General features: G+C 52.7%; 7 protein-coding genes across 7 annotated transcripts; 3 read left to right on the top strand and 4 right to left on the bottom strand.

Moving 5' to 3' along the window:
• The first annotated feature begins 3,725 nt into the window (after positions 1 to 3,725).
• SETTUDRAFT_162849 (uncharacterized protein) lies at positions 3,726 to 4,838 on the top strand. Its single transcript, XM_008027075.1, has one exon. The coding sequence runs from the start codon at positions 3,742 to 3,744 to the stop codon at positions 4,450 to 4,452; it is 711 nt and encodes a 236-aa protein (XP_008025266.1). The 5' UTR covers positions 3,726 to 3,741; the 3' UTR covers positions 4,453 to 4,838.
• A 1,885-nt stretch (positions 4,839 to 6,723) lies between these two features.
• On the bottom strand, positions 6,724 to 7,782 carry SETTUDRAFT_162848 (uncharacterized protein). The gene is made up of 3 exons (XM_008027074.1): positions 7,533 to 7,782; positions 7,377 to 7,464; positions 6,724 to 7,294 (listed from the first exon to the last, which is right to left on the bottom strand). Exons 1-3 carry the CDS (start codon positions 7,551 to 7,553, stop codon positions 6,912 to 6,914), a joined length of 492 nt encoding a protein of 163 aa, XP_008025265.1. The 5' UTR covers positions 7,554 to 7,782; the 3' UTR covers positions 6,724 to 6,911.
• Positions 7,783 to 8,304: 522 nt separating this feature from the next.
• On the top strand, positions 8,305 to 9,028 carry SETTUDRAFT_178654 (uncharacterized protein; the record flags this gene model as incomplete). Its single annotated transcript, XM_008027073.1, has 1 exon — positions 8,305 to 9,028. One exon carries the CDS (start codon positions 8,305 to 8,307, stop codon positions 8,983 to 8,985), a length of 681 nt encoding a protein of 226 aa, XP_008025264.1. The 3' UTR covers positions 8,986 to 9,028.
• A 1,201-nt stretch (positions 9,029 to 10,229) lies between these two features.
• SETTUDRAFT_153422 (glycoside hydrolase family 76 protein) lies at positions 10,230 to 11,426 on the top strand (the record flags this gene model as incomplete). The annotated part of the gene is made up of 2 exons (XM_008027072.1): positions 10,230 to 11,249; positions 11,280 to 11,426. The coding sequence occupies 2 exons, from the start codon at positions 10,230 to 10,232 to the stop codon at positions 11,424 to 11,426; spliced, it is 1,167 nt and encodes a 388-aa protein (XP_008025263.1).
• Positions 11,427 to 11,772: 346 nt separating this feature from the next.
• SETTUDRAFT_30947 (uncharacterized protein) lies at positions 11,773 to 13,235 on the bottom strand (the record flags this gene model as incomplete). Its single annotated transcript, XM_008026814.1, has 5 exons — positions 11,773 to 12,110; positions 12,165 to 12,417; positions 12,472 to 12,501; positions 12,560 to 12,691; positions 12,747 to 13,235. The coding sequence occupies 5 exons, from the start codon at positions 13,233 to 13,235 to the stop codon at positions 11,773 to 11,775; spliced, it is 1,242 nt and encodes a 413-aa protein (XP_008025005.1).
• Positions 13,236 to 14,770: 1,535 nt separating this feature from the next.
• On the bottom strand, positions 14,771 to 15,643 carry SETTUDRAFT_19126 (polysaccharide lyase family 3 protein; the record flags this gene model as incomplete). Its single annotated transcript, XM_008026686.1, has 3 exons — positions 14,771 to 15,054; positions 15,110 to 15,254; positions 15,305 to 15,643. 3 exons carry the CDS (start codon positions 15,641 to 15,643, stop codon positions 14,771 to 14,773), a joined length of 768 nt encoding a protein of 255 aa, XP_008024877.1.
• Positions 15,644 to 18,877: 3,234 nt separating this feature from the next.
• On the bottom strand, positions 18,878 to 20,455 carry SETTUDRAFT_88452 (uncharacterized protein; the record flags this gene model as incomplete). Its single annotated transcript, XM_008027071.1, has 2 exons — positions 18,878 to 19,096; positions 19,172 to 20,455. 2 exons carry the CDS (start codon positions 20,453 to 20,455, stop codon positions 18,878 to 18,880), a joined length of 1,503 nt encoding a protein of 500 aa, XP_008025262.1.
• Between the last annotated feature and the right edge of the window lie 260 nt (positions 20,456 to 20,715).

Below are 20,715 nucleotides of genomic sequence, written 5' to 3'. Positions count from 1 at the left end.
GTTAAAACCCCTCCTAAATATCGTAGCTAGAAACAACCTACTTAGATACTTGTAGGCCTAAAAACCCTACACGTCTTATATAGCCCTTCGGGCTGAAAAAGGACGTTAAACTAGAATAATAATAATAATAATACATAGTAATACCTTTTTAGTAACTCCATAGTAATACACATCCAACTTATCCATCGCCGTGACTAGTCGTCGTCCCCCACATGCGCTGCACACACGCCTCCTCTACATCTCTCAGCCGCTCAGCACACCACTCACACACCCTATGCCAATGCAAAACACTGCCTGCGAGTCGCGGCGGCATGTGATATGTGGGGCCGAGACAGGACATGACGAATAGATAGTCGCGACACCCACAACCCCAGACACGCAAGATAGCTGCGCATACACAGTTTGGAGGGTTAGTAATCGTGATTGCAGACGACATGTTTTTTATTTTACTTTACACGCTTGGTTGGTGGAAAGAGGTGGACATGGAGGAGAAAGCTGGGGGAGTTGTTATGAAGGGAGGCATGTGTGATGGGGGTTTATGTCAGTGAAGGGCCGTGACAGAGGAAGTGTACGTGTTGACGCAAAAGGGGGCCTGTGAATTTCGTCGTGTTGGGTGTGACTCTGAAGTGCATTGTTGGGACTGCAGTGGTGTTGTACAGTAAGGTTGGTGGTGGCAGGTCTTTCGGGATACTTGCATCCATGACAGGCTCGTTGTTGACATGTTGCACTCCTTGACACCTCAGGCTTGCAGGGGCTTTTTGTCGGAACACGCAGAAAAGGATTTAAGTTGGAGGAGAGAAGACAGGTGTCGAGAATGGGCTGACGTGGTATGTAGACGCTCGAGGCCATTCAACTGGCAGGCCAGACAACCCCCTGGACCAAAATTTGCTCTCAGCGGCTACGTTGAGTTTCCGAAAGAGGCGGAGATGGTCGGTTTGGTGAGGGAGGTAGGGGGCAGAGCAGGTCTCGTGGCCTATGAAAGGCATGCCCTGCACGAGTGATGCGGAGAAGCTGCAGTGGAATGGCGCAAAACTAGCATTAGTAAACTCAGATATATGCCAAGCAGCTGGTCGAGGTTATGCAGCCTACTCGTGCACATCCTAGGCGTACCTGATGCGTTGATAGGGTTCCGTAGTGTCCATGTAGCCTACCGTCAGCCACCATGCGGTGGTAGATCTGGGGTGTTTCAGGTAGTATGCTAGCGCAGCCATGGGGCTCAAGGACACTTACAACACCCGACTACTCATCGACTTGGTACGAGCAGAGGGCAGAGACGGACACGGCTTTGCTGATGTTTGGATGGCTGCTGGAAACAATGCTCCCGGCAGCCGTGTGATTGTGACTGAGATTGTTTCTCGTCCGGTTCATCTCGGTGAAACGCAAGGCCTCACCTCAACATGTCTTGCATCCATCGCGACGCGTCGAGGGTTTGCGGATACTCAAGCATTCCGAGTTTGACTTGGGGCGGCACAGGATGAGTTGCCAGCGTAGTCCGACGTGGTTAGCCTCGAAGTAGGTTCCTTAAATCTTGCGCGTCTTGTGACGTGCCGGGGTCCTTGCCGCGCCGTGCAGATATTTGCTCGGTGAAACGCTGGCTATCGATAAGATGCAGTCGTATGGGTGTGTGGGGGGGGATGAGCTTGCGCGATGGTGGGTGAAGTGGTCGTGTCCACGGCCCACACGGCTCTGGGTGCCGAGAGAATGCCACGCGCGCTCACCGTGGCCGGGTGGCTGGAATCCCGGGAGCCAAAGATAGAGTGGATGGGCGTTAAATAGCGTGGAGGAAGAGGAAGAAGGAGAAGAAGAAAGAAGAAAGCAGCCAGGATGGAGACGGGCCAGGGTGGTGGAGGAGCGCTGGGAGCCAATCACGCCGACGAGCTCACGTGTTTGGCTGCGCCGTGGCCTGAGGCGCTCAGCCAATCAAGAGGCGGGCGGGGCCCGGCCTGAAACAGAGCCGAACAGGCCGTGACTACCACACCAAGACCAAGACCAAGACCTCATTCATCTCCCTGCCCGCCTTCTCCACCACCCGCCCGCCACTTGCACCTGTGCCTGGACTTTTTCTTCTCGAAGCGCTGCTCCCGGCGCATATTCACCTGTCGTCGGCCCAGCCCAGCCCGCGTCCGGTACACTTGCACGGGGCCCGTCGCTCGTTGGCACGCACTGTACACGCACAGTACGCCTGCGCTGGAATCGCCAGACCCACGCGCTCTCGCTGTTTCCCTGGCCTTCTCCACCATGGACGGGGCAGCAGCGTCGCCACGTCCTCCCGGCGAGGGCCTAGCTGCCGTGTTTGTGTCGTAGATCAGCGGCTCACCTTGCCTCTTACACTCGACCACTTCTCCCTCTTACATGTCTCACCGACGCCTAGCGCATCAGCCCAACAATACTGCCCGCTGCAAACGACTGATTGCGCCTTGCGCCGGAAAGGCACGCGAGGCTTCTGCTGCATGTGCGCGCGACGCCGCCGTCGGGTTGCGGGTATCGCAACGCCATGGCTGGCGGTTACAGTGGAGACCAGCGTTGAAACGCACATCGTACACGCAAACACCACAGGCCCAGAAGCTTGTGTGCATCGTCGCATGCAGTGGCGCCGTGTTTCGATACCCAATCCGTCTCCTTCTCCATTGGCTCTTGTCGCTTCTGCCTGTGTACACCGGTAATTCGAACCACGGTCGACCGAATTGCCTGCCGGGGATAAAGGTACTGGGTCGCGCGAACCCTTTGCCTCTCCCACAACTGGTTTGCCTTGCGTCTTCGCTTCTTTTCCCGTATCTATTTTCTCTTTTCCTTTTTTTCTCTTCCCCGGTCGTCTGGAACGCACTCTGCACGCTTCACGATACCATTGCTATTGAACAATAGCACTGTTCTCCAGGTGAAGACGAATTCAAAGAGTCACATGACAATAGCCATTGTGCCATCACTTACCGTACATCTACCAAATCCCCCTTCACTGTCTTCAACGCCTGCCTATCTCTTCACTGGACCTCCTCACTGTACGGGCTTCCTTTTTGTCGACTAGATACAAACATCGGCCTGCTGGTAGGACAAGACTGCCACCTCTTCAACCACATCCACATCGAGCAGTTGAGCTCCATCAAAATGCCTACAATATGGCCGGCTGCTGTTCTGGCCGCATTCGCCGCTTTCCCCTTCGCCAACTCGCACAGCTGGGGAGAGCAGCTGCGCAACATCGACGCCAAGGGCCAATATGTTGGTGCCTATGGGTATGCGCGAGGCATGGTCGACCGGGGTCAAATCAGTCCGACTGGCCAGAGTACAGATGACGCCATGACATGGAGAATGCCCCCATCCAACACCCAGGGCAAAATCTTCATTGATGCGGAACAATTACTCTGTGCACCATTGCAACGCGAGCAGAAGCAATCTTCTGAGAAATATCCTCGCCTCAAGACTGCGCCAGGCAACTTTGTCGCGATCCGATACCAGGAAAACGGGCACATCACAAATGCGCAAAACAACCCCGACAAACCAGAAAAGGGTGGAACAGTCTATGTCTACGGCACCAAGCAACCAAAGACGGACGAGAAGCTTCTTGATGTCCTCGAGTGGACCCAAGACGGACAGGGCGGCGACAAGCGAGGAGTTCTTCTGGCCATGAACGACTACGACGATGGCCGCTGTTACTTGAACAACGACACGCCCGTTGCCATGGAGCGCAAGGCAGCCGATCCAGCCTACATGGCCAACACGCCTCAAACCGGACCCGCCAATTCGGTCATGTACTGCGAAACAGACGTAAAGATCCCGGACAATGTGCAGTTCAACAACACCTACACATTGTACTGGGTGTGGCAATGGACTTCTCTGCCCGGAAAGACGCCAGGTCTTCCCAAGGGCAAAGACGAGTACTACAGCACCTGTATGGATGTTGACATCGAAGCGCCCAGGGTCGCAATGCAAGCTCTCAGCCCTGCAAAGTTGGCCAAGTTCGCCATGGGCCAACAAGACGCCGTATCCACTGCTGTCAGCGACTGGGCGGCGCGAACAGCTCTCTACAGCGATTTGCCATTGAAGCGCGAGATGGGCCCTGTCACGTCTTCTCTTCCAGGGGGCGGCATGGGTGGTGATGTCCCCATTGCTACTGGTACCCTCCCTGGTCTAGTACCTAGTCCTGCTCCACCTGGCGCCAGCGTTCCAATCTCTCACAGTACCCTGCCAGCCAATGGTCAAGTGCCTTCTTCCACTACTCGGGGCGCCGTTCCAACACCACCCGTACTTGGCATTCCAGCCCTCAGTGGTCCTCCTGGTGTCGCACCTACCGCTTCATCGGGCAGCAGTAATGGCGTTGTCATCGTCACAACCACTGTCCGGATCACTGTCACTGCACCTGCTGCCACGCAGCCTGTTGCGGCGGCAGCCACTCCTCGTGTGGCGCGTAGCATCCATCACAAGAACGGTGCCAAGTTCCGGGGACTGCTTGCAGCATGATTGAAGCTCATACTGCAATCATGCTGTTGCACTGTTGGGTTATTGTCTTTTTCACGATTCATATGGGTTATGTTGAACACGAACACATCTTATCTCCCGTGGCAGGCCACCGGTTCAGATAAGTCCAGAGCAGGATCTCAAACGAGCATTATGATGATGATCGATGAACGATGAGAGAGGCGGATAACCTTGATTTTTTTGCATAGCATGGGGTTTTCTTCTTCTTCCTCTTCTTCTTTTTTTCGGGTTTGGGATATGGATTCGGGCGATACCCTTTTGCATGCGTACATTGGCGTTTTGATTCTTTTACACAGCATTTTCAGGAAACGACATACCCAGGAACAAGGCGTCTTATACGTAGCTCCACACGGACTCAATCAATTTCTTTCTCCACTTAATTCCTTGAACTTGGTTTCCTTTTTTTGGTTTACACTTTTCTCTAGTGCCAAGTGTCTGCCTCGCCTTGTGCACATGACCCCGGAATCTCACTCACCTACCTACCCTCCTCTGCCCTAACCCTCTTGTGTGTAACCCCTCTGTGCGCAGCGCCCAACCGGGGAACTCCTCCCAGATAACACAGCAGCATCGCACACAAACAGCTAGCGCAATCGCTTCCTCATTTGGAAGAGATTGATCAAGAGAGAGAGAAACCCCCTGGTACACACACACACACCATTCGATGATATTCCATTCGGAACAGAGCCTCGCTGCAACAAGCCGCTGCCACGCGATCAATACCCGACCCGAAGAAAATTGCCCTCTCTTGCTCTCGCTGAGAGAGCAAACAAACACCTGCGTCATCTGTGTAACCGCGAGCATCATGGTGTTTTAGATCAAGGCCGAGAGTCCTCTCCCCGGTGCCCCCGGGGTGTGAGGAAGGGGGTTTTTTTTCTGTCTACGCAGCAGGGAAACTATGTGGGTATAGGGATTTTCCGTGAGTATGTGTGGCAGTGTGACTGAGATTGAGTGCATGGTCTTTTTTTTAAATGTAGGTTTGGCATGTTTTACATCTTCTTCTTTTTTCTATTCCTCTCCTTCTTCTCTTCTCCTGTCTATCGCATACAACGACGTGGTGAGGTGGGCTAAATAAGCACTACTTACCTACTTGGTTAGGTACTTACCTAAGTATGGCTATTGTTATTGCTATGTGCCTGCAAATAATACCCTGCAAGCAAGGCACTACACTACTACCATGTGTGTCGTGTTCTTCATCATCATCGCCGGCCCGCAAACAGGGACTTGGGCCGGCGACCCCGATTTTTCTTTTCTTTTCCCTTTCCGGCTTTTTCTAGTTGTATTCTACACTGCACTGCCTCAACGTTGGCGCGTGGGCGGGGCGGGGTGGGGTGGATAGGCGGTGCGCTAGGGTGAGCTGGCTGGTAGAACCATACATTGATGGATACGTATACGGGTTTTTACCCGATACGTACAGGCAGTGTGGAGGCGTGTGTGCGTATGTGTAGAAGTCTGGAATTTTGCATTTTGTACTAGTAGAAATCGGGGATCAGGAGGGGCAAGAGATTTGATGCTGAGTGAGGCTTAGGCTTGGGGCTTTCCCGGTTCCGCGTCCGCGTTGCCCCCCCCCCTCCGGATGGCGGCGCCGAACAGTGGAATGTACATGGGCTTGTGTTACATTGCTTAGTACTCTTGTATAGCTCGAGCATTGCTCGCTGCGCCAGGCCCCAGGATTTGCTATAATTTCTGAGAAGAGAGTGTGTGGACGGTCTTATTTCCTTAACTGTTGTCTTTTTTTTTTGCAAAGTGTGTAAGAATCACACTTCTCGTTCGAAATAAAAAAAAACACATCTTTCATTAAGCCAGAATCTCAACCGCTGTTGGTGGCCTGGCCAGATCTTATTATTTCTTGTTCAGGGGGGTTTGTTTTTTTTATCATTTTGGGACGCCCAATAAGATAGGCTCGACGGAACTTCACCAATTACCCCTTCGTCATAGCATGTGCCTCGACATCCACCGCCATTGGATCCGCTGCAACCACCACGATTACATCCACGCCAAGTTATGCCGCGATGTGCGCAGGGAGCTCAACAGGATAAACGACCCGCACTATGTGGACCAACCGGGCGTGCCGTACTTTCCCTCGGCTAGATGCCAAATGCAGACTTTGTACCATGATTTTGATTCGTTTTGCACGCCGTGTACCATGGTGAGACAGGGATGGAGGTTCAGAGGTTATGTATCTGGGGTTGGGGGTTGGCCTAGATATATGTGAGGGGTTGGTAGAAGATTATTTGAGAGCTTCTTGAATAGTCAATGTTGCTTGGTATGCCTCAATTTATTATTGTGTCAACTTCCTCACATTAAGTATGCCCATCTTGCTGTCTCGCCTTTTCTACTTTTAGCACCTCTAGCGAGTGCTACTTAGGTACTTGGCTTAGCTACATCTACAGTACCCAACCTTATCGCATCGCCAATTTCAAATCGTTTGAAGGGGTGTTTAGCTATTTCACTTTCCGAGCCACCTGCTCAACAGACTTGTCGCCTGCATCGCTTTGTAGCATGGCCAGCGTAAACAGACCAGTCAAAGACAGCCAAACGTTGCCCCAGACACCGATTCCCATGCTGGTGTTGTAGTGGCTGGGCAATCTGTAATGCTGGTACGCGCCAATACCCGTCGCGACATGATGGAAAATGGTAGCAGCGACAATAGCCTTTGCATACTGGACTGAAGAAAACGTCTTCGCAGACTTGGCCGTAAAAGGAACGGCATTGGTCAGGCCAACGAGAATCAGAGCCAGGGTAACAAGACACCAGCCGTCTGTGCGCACGTTGTACTTTTCAAGGTCGTTGACTTTGAGATTGAGTTGCGAGGGTGGCCGGAACCCTGCGGGGTATTTTTAGTTGATGGGTTCAAGACATGGCTGAAGGGGGCGTTGTCTAATAAAGGCATTTCCCGAAATACATACAGCCAATGACCATGACGGGGTCATATACTCGACACAAGCCACGCAGGCCATACCAGAACGCAGTGCCGTACGCATACGCATGGAAGACCTAGTTTGTTTTTGTCAGAGCCAAATTGCTCTCTTAAGACCACGAGCGGCCATTTTTGGAATACCTACAGTCGCGTTGATAGAAGGCATGGCTTGATGCAGACTACTTGTAGTAGATTACTGAGCGTTGCAAAATACTGGAAGCCTGAAGGGCTCAACGAGTTGACTTCACGACCCAAGCCCCTCTGTCTCTTCTTATATTGACGCAGTCGTTGAAAAACAAACTTCGCATCAGGCTTGCATGCCGCGCGACGTCATGATGAGAGGTGCAGACGCTCCGTGGGTGTTGAGAGGCGCCTGAGCCCAGCCGTTGCCATGCACATGCAAGATCACCCCGCATAGCCGTACCTAGCTGTTGGCTCGATGCGCAAATCGAAAATGGCAGAGATCCGTCGCGATCGCGCTTGATTGTCTCTGGTCCCAGGATGCCTGCTCGATCGCCTTGGAGCTATCGCCGGATGGGGGCGAGGTAGATCGGAGGGGTCATTGTTGTCGCCATGCATAGAGGATTGCGCGGCATGAGTAAGTAGTTAGCACCCGAGCTCATGGGCCGCCCGAGAAACTTTAAACACAACCCCTCTTCCTTTTGGTTCGACAGATGAGGGGTGGAGATAGTTTGACCGGCATGTGCGTGCTTATCTTACAGTCCAAACCTCTGCAATGAATAACCTCGGATGTCAGACTCGCAAACACAGTGTCATTGAGGAGGCTGGCCTTTTGAATATCAGCTTACGATGCGAGTGCCCTGTTGTACATCGCCGTTTCACGGTTTCCTGCGCAAGCCGTAGAGCGACACTTTCGACCTGCCATATTCATCAACGCCCATACAACCACCGCCACCATGAGTGAGGATCGCATTGAAGACTTGACAACACTTCCCTGGTGCCGAGCACTGCTCCACGATCCCTCTGTAACCATCATCAACAAGCGTAACGTACTCAAAGAGGACCCTTCAGGTGCAAACGTCAACACGTTTCTCAACCGCACGCTCTGGGGCGACGACAGGATCCGCGCACTTGTCACATTGTTCCGGCCGGGAAATGGGGAGAGGAGGCAAGGGGACCCAACCAAGCTGGACATCCAGCCTGACTCGGCGATGTGGGACGTTCCGCCGCACAAGCTCGAGCAAGAGGCACAGCGACAAGCAAAAAAGGAAGAAAAGATTTTCGATGTCACGGATCCCAACGCCCCCGAGGCAATCTTCCTTGTTTCCGTGGGCGACAATGTCAATGGCGGTCCATACCGACTTCACGGGGGCATACTTTCCACGCTCTTAGATCACTGCATGGGGATTCTCTGCGCCTTTGTGTACAACTCGAGAGCGCCTCCGACGGTGGAGCTCACGGTCAAGTTCAAGAAAGCGTTCAAGACGCCGGGTGTTTTTGCGTTGAGGTCCAAGATCAAGAGAGAAAAGGGCAGGTTCCTGGAGACGGTGGGATGGATCGAGGATGGCGAGGGTAATGTGTATGCGGAGGCCACCGCGGCGTATGTCATTTCCAAGGTGGAGGCTGCAAAGTTGTGAGGGGTAAACAGAATCAATGTGTCCTGGGTGGGGCAGAATAAACACGGATATACTATTAATGGCGATCTCAATCAACTCGCATCGCTAGAGTTCACGCCGCTCGAAACTCTTTCAATCGTGCGAATAATTGGGGGACAGGCGTCTTTGGTGCCGCACGACAGATTTGCTGATAAGGCACAAGGACACGAAGATATTGTCCAACCGAAGAGTTTTCGCGCACCGCAGCGCTGTCGAGCGATAAGCCTGACGCCGTCGTCTTCGCTCAGCGTCATGTCATGTATGTATCCATCGTGTCTCATCACGTGACTGACAGACTACATGCCTCATCTCGCCTAAGGCCTTACGTATAGATGACAGCCATGACACACCCACGCAGCACAACACAGCTGTCATCGCCTGCCCGACTGCACGCCCAGCCTCAACACACGCACCTTTGCGATTCAGCATAAACACGACAATCTCGCCTGTTCCAATCACCTAGGCTGCATTGATCCGGACGCTCCATGGCAGCCAATCTCAGCGCTGCACTTCGTGGCGATGCACGTTTCAGATTGTTGCTCGGGCGCACAAGCGTCCAAGTATAAACTGGTCCAGTGGAACCCCTAGGCGCAAATCAGGGGTATGCGCCTTGCGACGTGGGCAAACCGCCATTCACATGCGAATCGGAACTCTGGGAAAAATGTCTTTTTTTTTCTGTACAACGCATCTGCATCCAGTTGAGTGGCGAGAAAGAGGGGGGGACGTTCCACAGGGCTTCGGTCGAAATGTGGAAATACAGGTGGGTACTTTTGTGCCTATCAGAAGGGATTGCGACGCGTGTCGGAATGGGGCGGACAAGCTGCTCGACTTGCTACCGCAGCCTAGAATTGCCATGCCAATGCCGCGAAACGGAAACGGACATATGCAGAGTGATGGCTTGGGCGATGCAGGCTGAGTCGGATCCTGCTGCTCTGGCGGTCTGGCTAAGTTCTCAGCCTCCGTCTCCATTCTTCCTTTCATTCTTATCCTGCGAATCCCCCACTCGTTTTCTTGTACTGACTTGTTCCGCGTCGTTTCGTCGCATTTTCACATTCCTTTCTCACATTCATTACCGTGTTTTTTTTCCGAGGCTTCAGGTACCGCGTACCCCATCTACATTCCTTCTCACGCGCGACAACGTTGCTGCAATCTCGCTCCTTTTCTTATTATCGAAGCCGATATACTTACCGCAAATCGTATTCTGTTTTTTTTTGTGTTTAAACAAAATGATACCAACAAATTTCGCAAACGCAATCAACGTCGTTATCCAGTCCGCCGCCCTGGCCGCTCAACCACCAGCACCATCAGTGTCCACTCTGCTCGGCACCGCCCCACGCCTCGCGGCATCCATCAAGGCCAGCTTCCCGAATCCAAATCTCGCTCTCCTCCCGCAACCAATTTGGTGGTGGCAATCTGGCACTGCCGTCGAGGCACTGCTCACATACACCTCCGTAACAGGCGACCACCAATACGAGCCAATTCTCCAAAATACCATTCTCAGCCAAGCGACTCCAGGCGATGATTTCCTCACCGTCGATGCTACCGGAAACGACGACCAAGCATGGTGGGCCCTGGCTGCCGCCACGGCTGCTGAAGTGAAACTCCCCGACACCAATCCTAACGCTACATGGCTCGACCTCGCACGCAATGTCTACGAGCAGCAGAAAGCACGCTGGGGAAACGAGAAGAAAGGATCTGGAGGATGTAAAGGCGGGTTGGGTTGGAAGATTGCCAAAGGCGACGGCAACGACGGCTTCTTCTACAAAAACAGCATTTCCAACGGCCTGCTCTTCCAACTTGCCGCGCGGGTAGCCCAGCTATCTGCCGTGCAGAACGAGACTGCCGCCGCGGAGATGAGCGCCTGGGCCAATACAGTGTACGACTGGAGTGTGCAAGTGGGCCTTGTCAACGACCAGTTCGATGTGTTTGATGGCACCGACGAGAAGAACGGATGTGCGGATTTGAACCACAACCAGTGGAGCTACAATGTGGGCGTGTACATGTACGGGTCGGCCGTCATGGCAGTGCAGACGGGCGACGCAAAGTGGGTGCAGCGAACCCGGGGCTTCATCCAATCTGCGAACCGCACGTTTGTAAATCACGACACGGGCGCCCTGTGGGAGGCGACGTGCGAAAAGGACAAGAGCTGCGATGCCGATCAGATTTCCTTCAAGGGACTGCTGGCAAGGTGGTTGGGTGCTACAGCTGAGATTCTGCCACAAGTCAGTCTCGATGCAAAGGCCATTGTGAGTCGTGCAGCGAATGCAGCGCTCAAGGGCACCATGGACGGACTGGGCCCCATTGACTCGTTCAACGCGCTCGAGCTCATGTGCGCCAGTCTGAAGACGCAGGAGGTCCAGGGCGACGAGGGCGGTATGATTGGGCTGAGAAGGGCGAGGAGAGGAGTCGCTCGACAAGTTTGAATTGCTAATTTATAGATTCCTGAGTTAGATAATATACCACGCTGGAAACTGCAAGCCGTGTAAAAATTCGCCTTGTGTGACTAACATGTTCTTCTCCTCGATGCTGGTTTTATCGACTGTCAAATATAAAACTCAATGCTGGGATTGGTTTCCAAGACCCCCGCCCACTGGACCATGTCGAAAATACAAAAGCACACCCAATAATTTCCTGCATGGCAAACGCCATGTTTCACTATGCTTCTGAGAAGCTTACTTCATGTCTTCCGATGTTTACACGAGTAATTAGAAAGACACGTACCGTAAATCGACAATCCCTCATGTCCTCCGACCGGGCTAACCGCGCTGCTCAACAAGCAGTATGCAGCGAAGCCAGCATCTCTGCACCCTCCAAGTCAACAGCATCGTACTTAACCTTGTGCTGATCCTGCGTATCGGAAGCCGAGAGTCGAGTGTGTGGAGCGAGAGAGTGGGTGCTGGGTTCTCCGTGCGAAGGACGAGATAGCGCAGGCTCCCTCTCCGGATCGGTCGGGATTCTGGGTGTGTCGGGGTGGTATGTGATTCCGGGCATGGGTTCCAGCTGGGGAGTGTTCTGCATGGAGACAGGATTGCCAGCCATGACGCTGTCCGCGTTGGGAATGGGAGTGGATGATGTGTTGATGTGGTTAGTCTTGTCAAGTGAAGAAGCTGCGAGACGTCTTAGCCATTGTCAAAATCCAAGTACATGACTCTCATACTTACCCGGCGCAGTGCCAATATCCGGATTACCCTCTTTACCTCTAGTGTTCATAGCGTCTTTTGCGCCATCGTTCTCATGGCCGACAGCATGACTGAGCTTCTGGCGCTTGCTGTTAGCACGGGCGCGGTGCTCAGTATCCGCCTCACGCCCCGACTTGACCCACACGCCACGATGCGCGTTTGCAACGGCATTGGTGAGAGTACTATGGTACAGCTTGTGAGGGGCTCCGAGAATCGTCCATGTCTTCTCGTTCTTCTGTGCATGGCTTAGCGTCTCTCGCGAACGACACACAGAGTAATGTAAGCTTACCATGAGAGTAACAGCAACGTTCTTGGATGTCTAAATGGAAGCATTTAGCATGTTTTTATTTGATATATGGGAAACGGATAAGACTTACCCGCAACACAACGCAGATCCACTCTATGCGCTCCTGGAACGTCCAGTACTGGGTTTGCCCAATCGAGTCAACGATGCTCTTGTCGTAGATGGCTACCTTGAAGCCTTCGGTGTGCATGGTTTTGACCTTACTCTATGCCGCACCATCAGTATAATATTCAAAACAACATGGCAGACTTTTCACTCACGAGAATGTCCCAAGCACATGCCTCGATGGCCCAGTCCTGGTAGTACATTGCTTCACCTGGCGTCAAGCGCTTGCGGTAGGCGTTGTCTGGAGTATCCTTGGCAGCAGACATGTCTTTGAAAGCCAGCACGAGCTTTTGGACAATGTCTTGATGCTCCTTGTCAGTCTGCGGGATGGTGTTGTCATACGACGGTGAACGCCACTGAGCAAAGTCCATGGAAGCCTTTGCACCCGCCATATTCTGGAAGAATAAGCCTCCGACTGGAGTGAAGTGCTTCTTCAGACATGTAGAGGTGAGGGGCCGGGGGTGGTACGGGGCTCGGAGTCCAGCAGGCACCTTTTCTAGCTTTGGGTCAGCGGGCGTGGGGAGGGCGCCGACGGGAGGAGGTGGGATAGCTGGAGGCGGGGATGGGGTAACACTCGACACGCTCATGTCCGTGTCTTTGGCTACGTATCTGGGAGAGTCCGTGCTGAAACCTCTATCTGACATGATTCAGGTGTTGTCGATCGGCGAGGTATGTGGGTAGTGATCTTGTTCGCAGTTAGTCTGGCCTAGGACTCCGATGTTCAGCAGCGGAATATCAGCGTGCAGCGTAAGGGTCGGAACGGTGACCAAGGGCATATATACTTACAGGGAGTGTATGGGAAGTATGCTAGGGGCGGCCGAATCAAGTGGGGCGGCGACGTAGCAATCAGAAAGTCTGAGTGAAGTACGTTGCGCGTGATACTAGCGCGCAGCATTCACTCAGGAATCAAGACTCTGCGCTGACTGTCCGTGCTGACTAAATCTCTACGGGAAGATAACACCTACGATTTGAGTGAAAGATTCTTCAAATTGGCTGAAGGCTGTACAACGGTATACGTGCTGAATAACATTTCATCATGGCAGTATCATTCGAGCATCGTATCCCACCCATCGACGCAATGAGCTCAAAACCTCTGTAGCTCGACTACCCGAAATCAAGATTCTCGGGTGAAGATAGGTGAATACCTGGGTACAGCATACGTCCTGCCACGTGAGCTGTTACAAAAATGGGGATCCCGGAGCCCAAAGATTCACATAACGCCGCTGGGGCGTTTGCGCCACACACCAGCTTTTCACCTACCAAGTCAATTATGTAATCAGCCATTCCTGCAACTTTATGGGAAGCGCTCTTCACTCTGTCTCAACTACAAGCTTTTCTTTCTGAGGTGCTGGCGTTGGATAGGCCAAGTGCTATGGAAAAAGTGTCGAAGATAACAGTGCTGTCGTGTGAGCGCCACCGAATGTAAATACAACCAACTCGATGGCTCACATGACACCAAGGGCGTTAAGATCTAGAGATCCGTATATGATGTTAGTTTTGAAGGGTGAAGTGAAAGCCCGCGTTTCACTTGCAAGTGGCGGCGGTGAAGTGTCTGTGCCGTCGATCCAGAGCTGCAAACGGCTGGATCACGCATGCACCGACATCGCTGTACGCATGAGAAAAAATAGCCGTATACTTTTAAACATGTGTAACACTAAAGGCGGTTTCGGCATATGTGTTTTGGTTCATGCTCGTGACCCAATGGACTAGGTTGTTGAATTACAAGGCACAGAACTTGCCTGTGCACTTGACTATACAAGTCTCCACTCTATTATAGTCTGAAAAACAAAAGAGATTCTAACTTGTGTACTTCCAGGGTCGTTGCGAGGTGTCTTTACACTATCGAAGCAAAATCCCAAGTGACGTTAGTGCTGACAGTGTGCTGACCGTATAGCGGACCGGCAGATCAAGCCCGAAACTTTATTCACTCACAAGCCGTACTGAGAAAGGCATTCAATGGTGATTTGTGCAACAGTATATCCCACAAGGGTCAACTTGGAACATGTAGAGAAACGGGGTATTTGGTATGAGATGTATTTACTACATGCACTGCACGCGACCACAGTCGAAGGAAGATATATACAAGAAACGCACAATTAGTGTTCCAATCCAGCGCTTTATTTCAAATGCGCTGCAGACTTTATATCTGCACTGCTCCAGACCCGAAAAAAGTATGCGTCTAGCAAGCCTTGATGGCGGAAGCGGTGTACTTGCAGTTGTTGGAGGGGCCCTTGGAGACGGACTGGGGCTCGTTTCCGGGGGTGGTGCCCTTGAACTCCTCGCAGATGGTCTTGACGGACGTAGCGCACGTGTTGGAGATGGAGGCGCTGTCACCGAAGTTGGGGTTGATGCCAGTGAGGACCTTTCCGTTGTAGGCCTTGACGTTCTTGACGACGAGGGAGCGGGCAACGCTGTTCTTGCAGTTACCGCAGGCACGGTAGAGCTTGCCGAAGTTGACGACGGCTAGGAGCTGTTAGTATTTCTGGTCTTGGAGGCTAGGGGGGGAGGGGATGCTTACTGAAGCCGTCAATGGTGACTGTTCCCTTTCCGTTGTGCTGGATGACCTTGTCGTCGGCGGCCTGGGCACCTCCACCCTTTATCATGGCGTTACCGTCACCCTTGAGGGTAAGAGCATCCTCGCAAACGTCGACCCACCAGACGTTCTGAGATTGAGTCAGCTGGGTGTTAGAGGCCAAGAGATGGATCGTCTTACCTCGATGGTGCAAGATCCTTCGCAGTGGATACCCTCGATCTGGTCCTTGCCAATGATGACGTTCTTGAGAGTACCACCGTTCTTGACCATGAAGACAGTGTCCTTGTTACCACCCTCGACCTGACCAGTGCAGCTGACACCACGGCCGTAGGTCTTCATGCCTCCATCAAAAGTACCGCTGACCTCCTGAGGGGCCTTGAGAGTGACGGAACCCTTGGAGGCAGGGACAGGGAGGGAAGCACGCTTGCCAAGAGCAAAGACATCGTTGGTAGCGGGAGCAGAAGGGGAGGCGGCAGCAAGGCCAGCGACGGCGGCAACGGCAGCGATGGAGAACTTCATTGTGATGGAAACTTTAGTCGACGGGGGGAAATCGTTCAAAAGGAATATGTATAGAGAAGGCAAAGCAGATACAAAAGACAAGAGACAGTGGATTGCGTCAAGCAAAAGAAAGACTGGATGATTGGATGCTGGATGGCGTCTTGCTCCTGGGGTATCTGGGATCCTTATACCCACCCCGAGCTCGTCCTACCGCCCTATTTCCCATGGCGTCCGTCCGAAGAGGTGCCATGTTGGGCAAGGGCAAGACGGCAGAGAGGGCGAGCAAGGCTCAGTGGGCAGGACTGGGATGCCAGAAGCTAGACTTCATCTAAGCATATGGACGCTGTGATTGGACGCCATGCCACAACGAGCAGAGTTATTCCGCTCGAGGTCGGCATACAATTGTAGGGCACATGTATTAGGCCTGGAAACAGCCTGTCGCGCCGAGGCTAAGCCGCACTCCAAGGAACGCCAAGCTTCGTCGTGAAACCAGGAGAAGTATCCACACCACCCCCAGTGCCGTCGTCTGCCAAGCCGCATCCTCATTTCCGCTGCCCACCTGGCATCGCCTGGCCACTCACCCAATTTTCCGGAAACGCCCTCGTACGCATCCCCAAGCTGGCGTGCGATTCATGCCTGAGGGGTCCAAGGCCGCTGGAAGATGAGTTGGCTCCTTCGAGGCCGTCTCATTGTCCCATTGCTGGCCTTTCTCCGCTGTTCGTCCCCATTCATTTAAGCTTAAAACAAAGCAGCGAACGGCTTGGCATGTCAGGTCTCGTAGCATGCATATTGTGGCCCAAGAAGAATGCTTCTAGCCCTTCTCCTCTGCTACTCAAGTCGGCCGCCGCCCAGATATCCAAGTGGCCGCCAAGCTGCTGGCAGCCGCCAAATCTACGCCTACACGCCGTTGTTATGTCAATACGCTGGGCGAGCTTCAGGTTTATATTGTTTTTTCCAGCTCAAGGCTAGGGTGCTTCTGCACTACGAAAATGCCATGAAACTGTAGCATGTAGGTTGAAAACAGCATGACAAACAATGTTTCTGGCAGAGCCGCATGGTGTTTCAGAAACCCGGGTCCTTGCTGCCGAATGTTTGCACAGTGCGGCGTATCATGCTCTGCGGATGGCTCCGGACAGCGAGTGGGCCTGCGGTTCAGGGAGGATCCAGATAGGGAGTGATGTTGAAGAAGCTGAATTACCAATACATCCCCATCTGGCTATGTACGGACGTAAGTAAGATTGTGTGGGCGGGAAAAGGCTGTCTCTGAGATGATGACAGAACGTATGCGGGCATGCCCATGGTGCCCGAATGCCTAAGTGCTGCGAGAGGAGGACCTTCAGAAGCAAGGGTAGGCCGTTTCGAGACGTTCGTGGTGCTACGTAGCTAGGCCACCCGAGTCCCCAATATCTGCTCCCCACGACCTCACGTGAACCCTCCAGACAACTGCATCCAAACCACAGCCAACGCAGACACGCTACTACATCTAGGAATATCCCAGCAGTGACAACAAACATTTTGCAAAATGGCTGTTTCTCTGCCCCCAAGCTACGTATGTCACTTACTCCACATAAGATGGGGATGCACTAGTTTTGATTTCGAAGCCGCCCTCCCCTGTTGCTCCACCCTGATTCTGTGCCGTGTGACTACTTTAGCATCCAGGCCAGCGGAAGCAGCCACGAGAAAAGAGTGGAGACCAGCAATCTATCTCGTGGCCCCCGATCGGCACCGTTCAATTCTGCTGCGGAAATGCCAAGAGCCCAGCGGAACCTCATTGGCGGCTTTGCGGCTAACCTCCATCCGAAATCTGACGGGCGGCTGCTGCTGCCGAACGCCCAAGCAACCGCCCTGTGACATGGGCATTGGTGATAGATGAAGGTAGAGTTGGTCGACGGAAGATTTCTCGAGAGGCCAGTGTAGTGCATGGAATGTGGATTTAGGAGACGGAGTATCTCACTTTTGCTTCTCTACTTACATTTGTGTGTGTGTGCGTGCATCGGGTAAGAATTAACGATTCTAGTCCCCCGGCACTTACTTAGTGTCCAATTCACCAATCAGTACGTGCACGGCGTACATTTGGGCGAACCACGGGAGCCATCATCACCCGTCGTCTTGGTATTCCTTCGCGGCAAACCTGCCCACACGGGTCCTTAGTGACCTTGTGTCATGTAATCTTCCCCCACAGAAATCTGAGATATGACCCACAGTCTGGAAATAGCGAGTTTCCATGTCCTTCTGCATTTCTTCTAGCACGCTCTGGTTCTCGGTCACAGCATTGCCTGTTGGACATGTAGATACGTAGGTGTACACTTGGTAGTGGTAGTATTACCCCTATCCGCCCGTCTCGAGAAATAAAAAATGGAGCCTTTTGTCAGATTCATATCCACATGTACTCATTTTGCACATGGAGCTCTCTAGACTACCAGATAAAGGAACACCGGCACAACCCCTATTGCCCCCACCGCTTGCGTATAGTTGATATAAAGATTCCCGTTAGACGCGACTGTTACACTGAAATGACACTGCGCGTCGACTTTACGTGCTGGTTCAGTAGCCATCAGGGACTATGAATCCGTATGAACGCCAAGTTCGAAGACCATGCGTCCCAGCCCACCAGCTGAACTGGATCTCCAGCGGATCATAACATCCTCTACTATTTGGTATTGTGGAAATTGCGTCGACTTTCCATCCCCTCATGTGTGCATCAAAAGACCTCAATCATAGCCTTTTTTTTCTCTTCTTTGCTTGTGTCCATCTCAAAACCGGCATTCTTGGCCCATGTCTAACAACAACAACAACAACAACAACAACAACAACAACAACAACAACAACAACAACAACAAACATCTAACCTGCAATCTAGGAAAGGAAAAAGGCAAGAAAAAATGAAGAGGCTCTGCTTGGTTCCAAAAGAGCCTCATAAATGGGCCCATTATCTGACGTCAGATGTATGAAGCAGAAATACCCGGTGCGGGATCAGCAAGCCAGGGATGCTTTCGGGCGGCTTCGTATTCAGAAGTTTTGAAACGCGTCGCCCCCCCCCCGCCCCCCCCAAGCCCTGACACGCACTATAGTATTTATCTGGGGTTACTCACCGTACGGGCGGCGTCATGGGCTGTTCGTCATCCAACCCCCATAGTAATGTACCCGTCAGCTTTATTTGCCCAGGATCTGACTGCGCCCCTACAAATTGTAGAAAGAACAAGGCCTGGTTATTTGCTTCAAGACGGAGAACAGGAAGCACCTCTCTGTGTGAAATCAACCGCAAGAATTCTCGACTGGCTCTTCCGGCCCATCCGGCAGATACTGCGGACAGATTCGAAAAGGAAGTTCACCGCTGCTGGCTAGAATCTGCATGCGCTGTAGGGATCTGCCTAGGACTTTGGCCTGGGCAATACCGAATTCTTGTTGGATACGTTTTAGGCATCGTAGCACAAAGTCCTGGCTCTCGTGAGAAGCCATAGGCATAGCGCCAGCCTACAAAGGTTGTTAGTTTCGCAAGAAACGATGCTATCAGGGGAGAGAGAGAGAGAGAGAGAGAAATATACATACCACATAGAGGGCCCACACAGTTGAATAGCCGCCTCCTACACGTAAGATGGGAACGCGATCTTTTACGGAACCGCTGCCTTTAAGGGAGTGACCCCCGCCGAATGATGTGCCCCTGAAGTTCTGGTCCAGCGACTTTGGCACGAACTTGGGTTCTGGTGGTGAGCGTGGCGATGTTGATGTCGACGATGCAGGGGGGGAATCTGGCGGAGGAGTCGCTATCTGGCTGTCGCCCGTGTCCTCTGATACCCTGTTTGATTCACGGCCCGAGACATCGTGTAGGAATTGCGGCATACTAGCCAGGATGTCCGACTGCAATTGGTACAGCGTTCGGACGCTCGCTTCGAGCTGCTCATGGTACCTTGCACCGACCAGCAGTGGCGGCGTGGCCGCGAAGCCCATCAAGATGCTATTTCGAATAATGTCGTGGAAATAGATCCGATTGTACCGCACCCAATTCCATGTCTGGGCTGCTATGGCCGTGTGATAGACGTGGTAAAAGTGCTCGAAGATGCCCGGTCGTTTTTCACAGAGCACAACGTCGTAGTCCCAATCGCGTGTTTGGTCCTTGAAGATGTTGATTGCGATGTCATCGAGCTCGAGCGCTGCCTCGATCATGTCCTGCAACAAAGTCATTTCCTGGTTGAGGATGCGTGCGCGAAGATCAATAGTCTTGATGTGGAGGAAAAAGAAGCGGTTTCTTGGATCGTGGGTATCCAAATGCTTGATAATCTCCGTGTTGAGATCGTGCACGAATTTGGGTATGGGGAGCCCGAATCCCATGCAGTTCATGGTGAGGAGGCCAACCGTGTGCAGATAGGTGCGCTGCCCTGCTGGAGTCGAAAACTGGTCCATGCCTCGTATTCTGATCAATGAAGAGGCACCTGCGACGTGATTGCTCCATCCCATCAAGGTCGCGTCATTGGAAGTGGCCTCGTACAGGCCCAGGAGATTAACAGCAATGAGAGTGCTGTCGGCCTTGACATCTTTGGGAGACGATATGGCCTCGTTGGCCATCTTGATGGCATCCAAATACCAACGGGTGGCCTCACGCTTGAGGCGGGAATCCATGCGGATGTTGGCAACCCCAGCGATACCGAGAGCTGTCATGGTCGTGGCCACGAGTGGGTGGAAGCCATTCGTCGATAGATGGTCTTGATATTCTTTCGACTGTATAGATGGCTGGTCTACCCCGGTGGCATAGCGGGACATGAAGAATGAAACGCCCTGATCGATGAGCGAGTCGGTGATGAATATCCCCGGACACGCCTGGGCCACAATCTCCATGTAGGCTTGCTGTCGATTACCGTGTTTGAGTGCATCGCGTGCATCGCGAGCTGCAATGGCTTTTGCCTTTGACTTTTTCGCCTTGGCCAGGACATGCGCCGTCTCGTCTTGGAAGAAGGCGTCGATATTGCGGTCGTAGCCAGGGCACTCGAGGTGCCGCTCGGCGCATTTGACGCAACCACCAGGACGCTCATCGCACTGTGCAATTCCGTCAGCACTCTTCGTCCCTGCGACTGAAAAGAAAAGGCAGAGGTTGTTGA

The sequence above is a fragment of the Exserohilum turcica genome (assembly GCF_000359705.1).
Source record: "Exserohilum turcica Et28A unplaced genomic scaffold SETTUscaffold_2, whole genome shotgun sequence".
In the NCBI taxonomy this organism is placed as follows: Eukaryota; Fungi; Ascomycota; class Dothideomycetes; order Pleosporales; family Pleosporaceae; genus Exserohilum; species Exserohilum turcicum.
The sequence above is the reverse complement of the archived record's forward strand: the minus strand, read 5'-3'. Positions and strand labels throughout refer to the sequence as shown.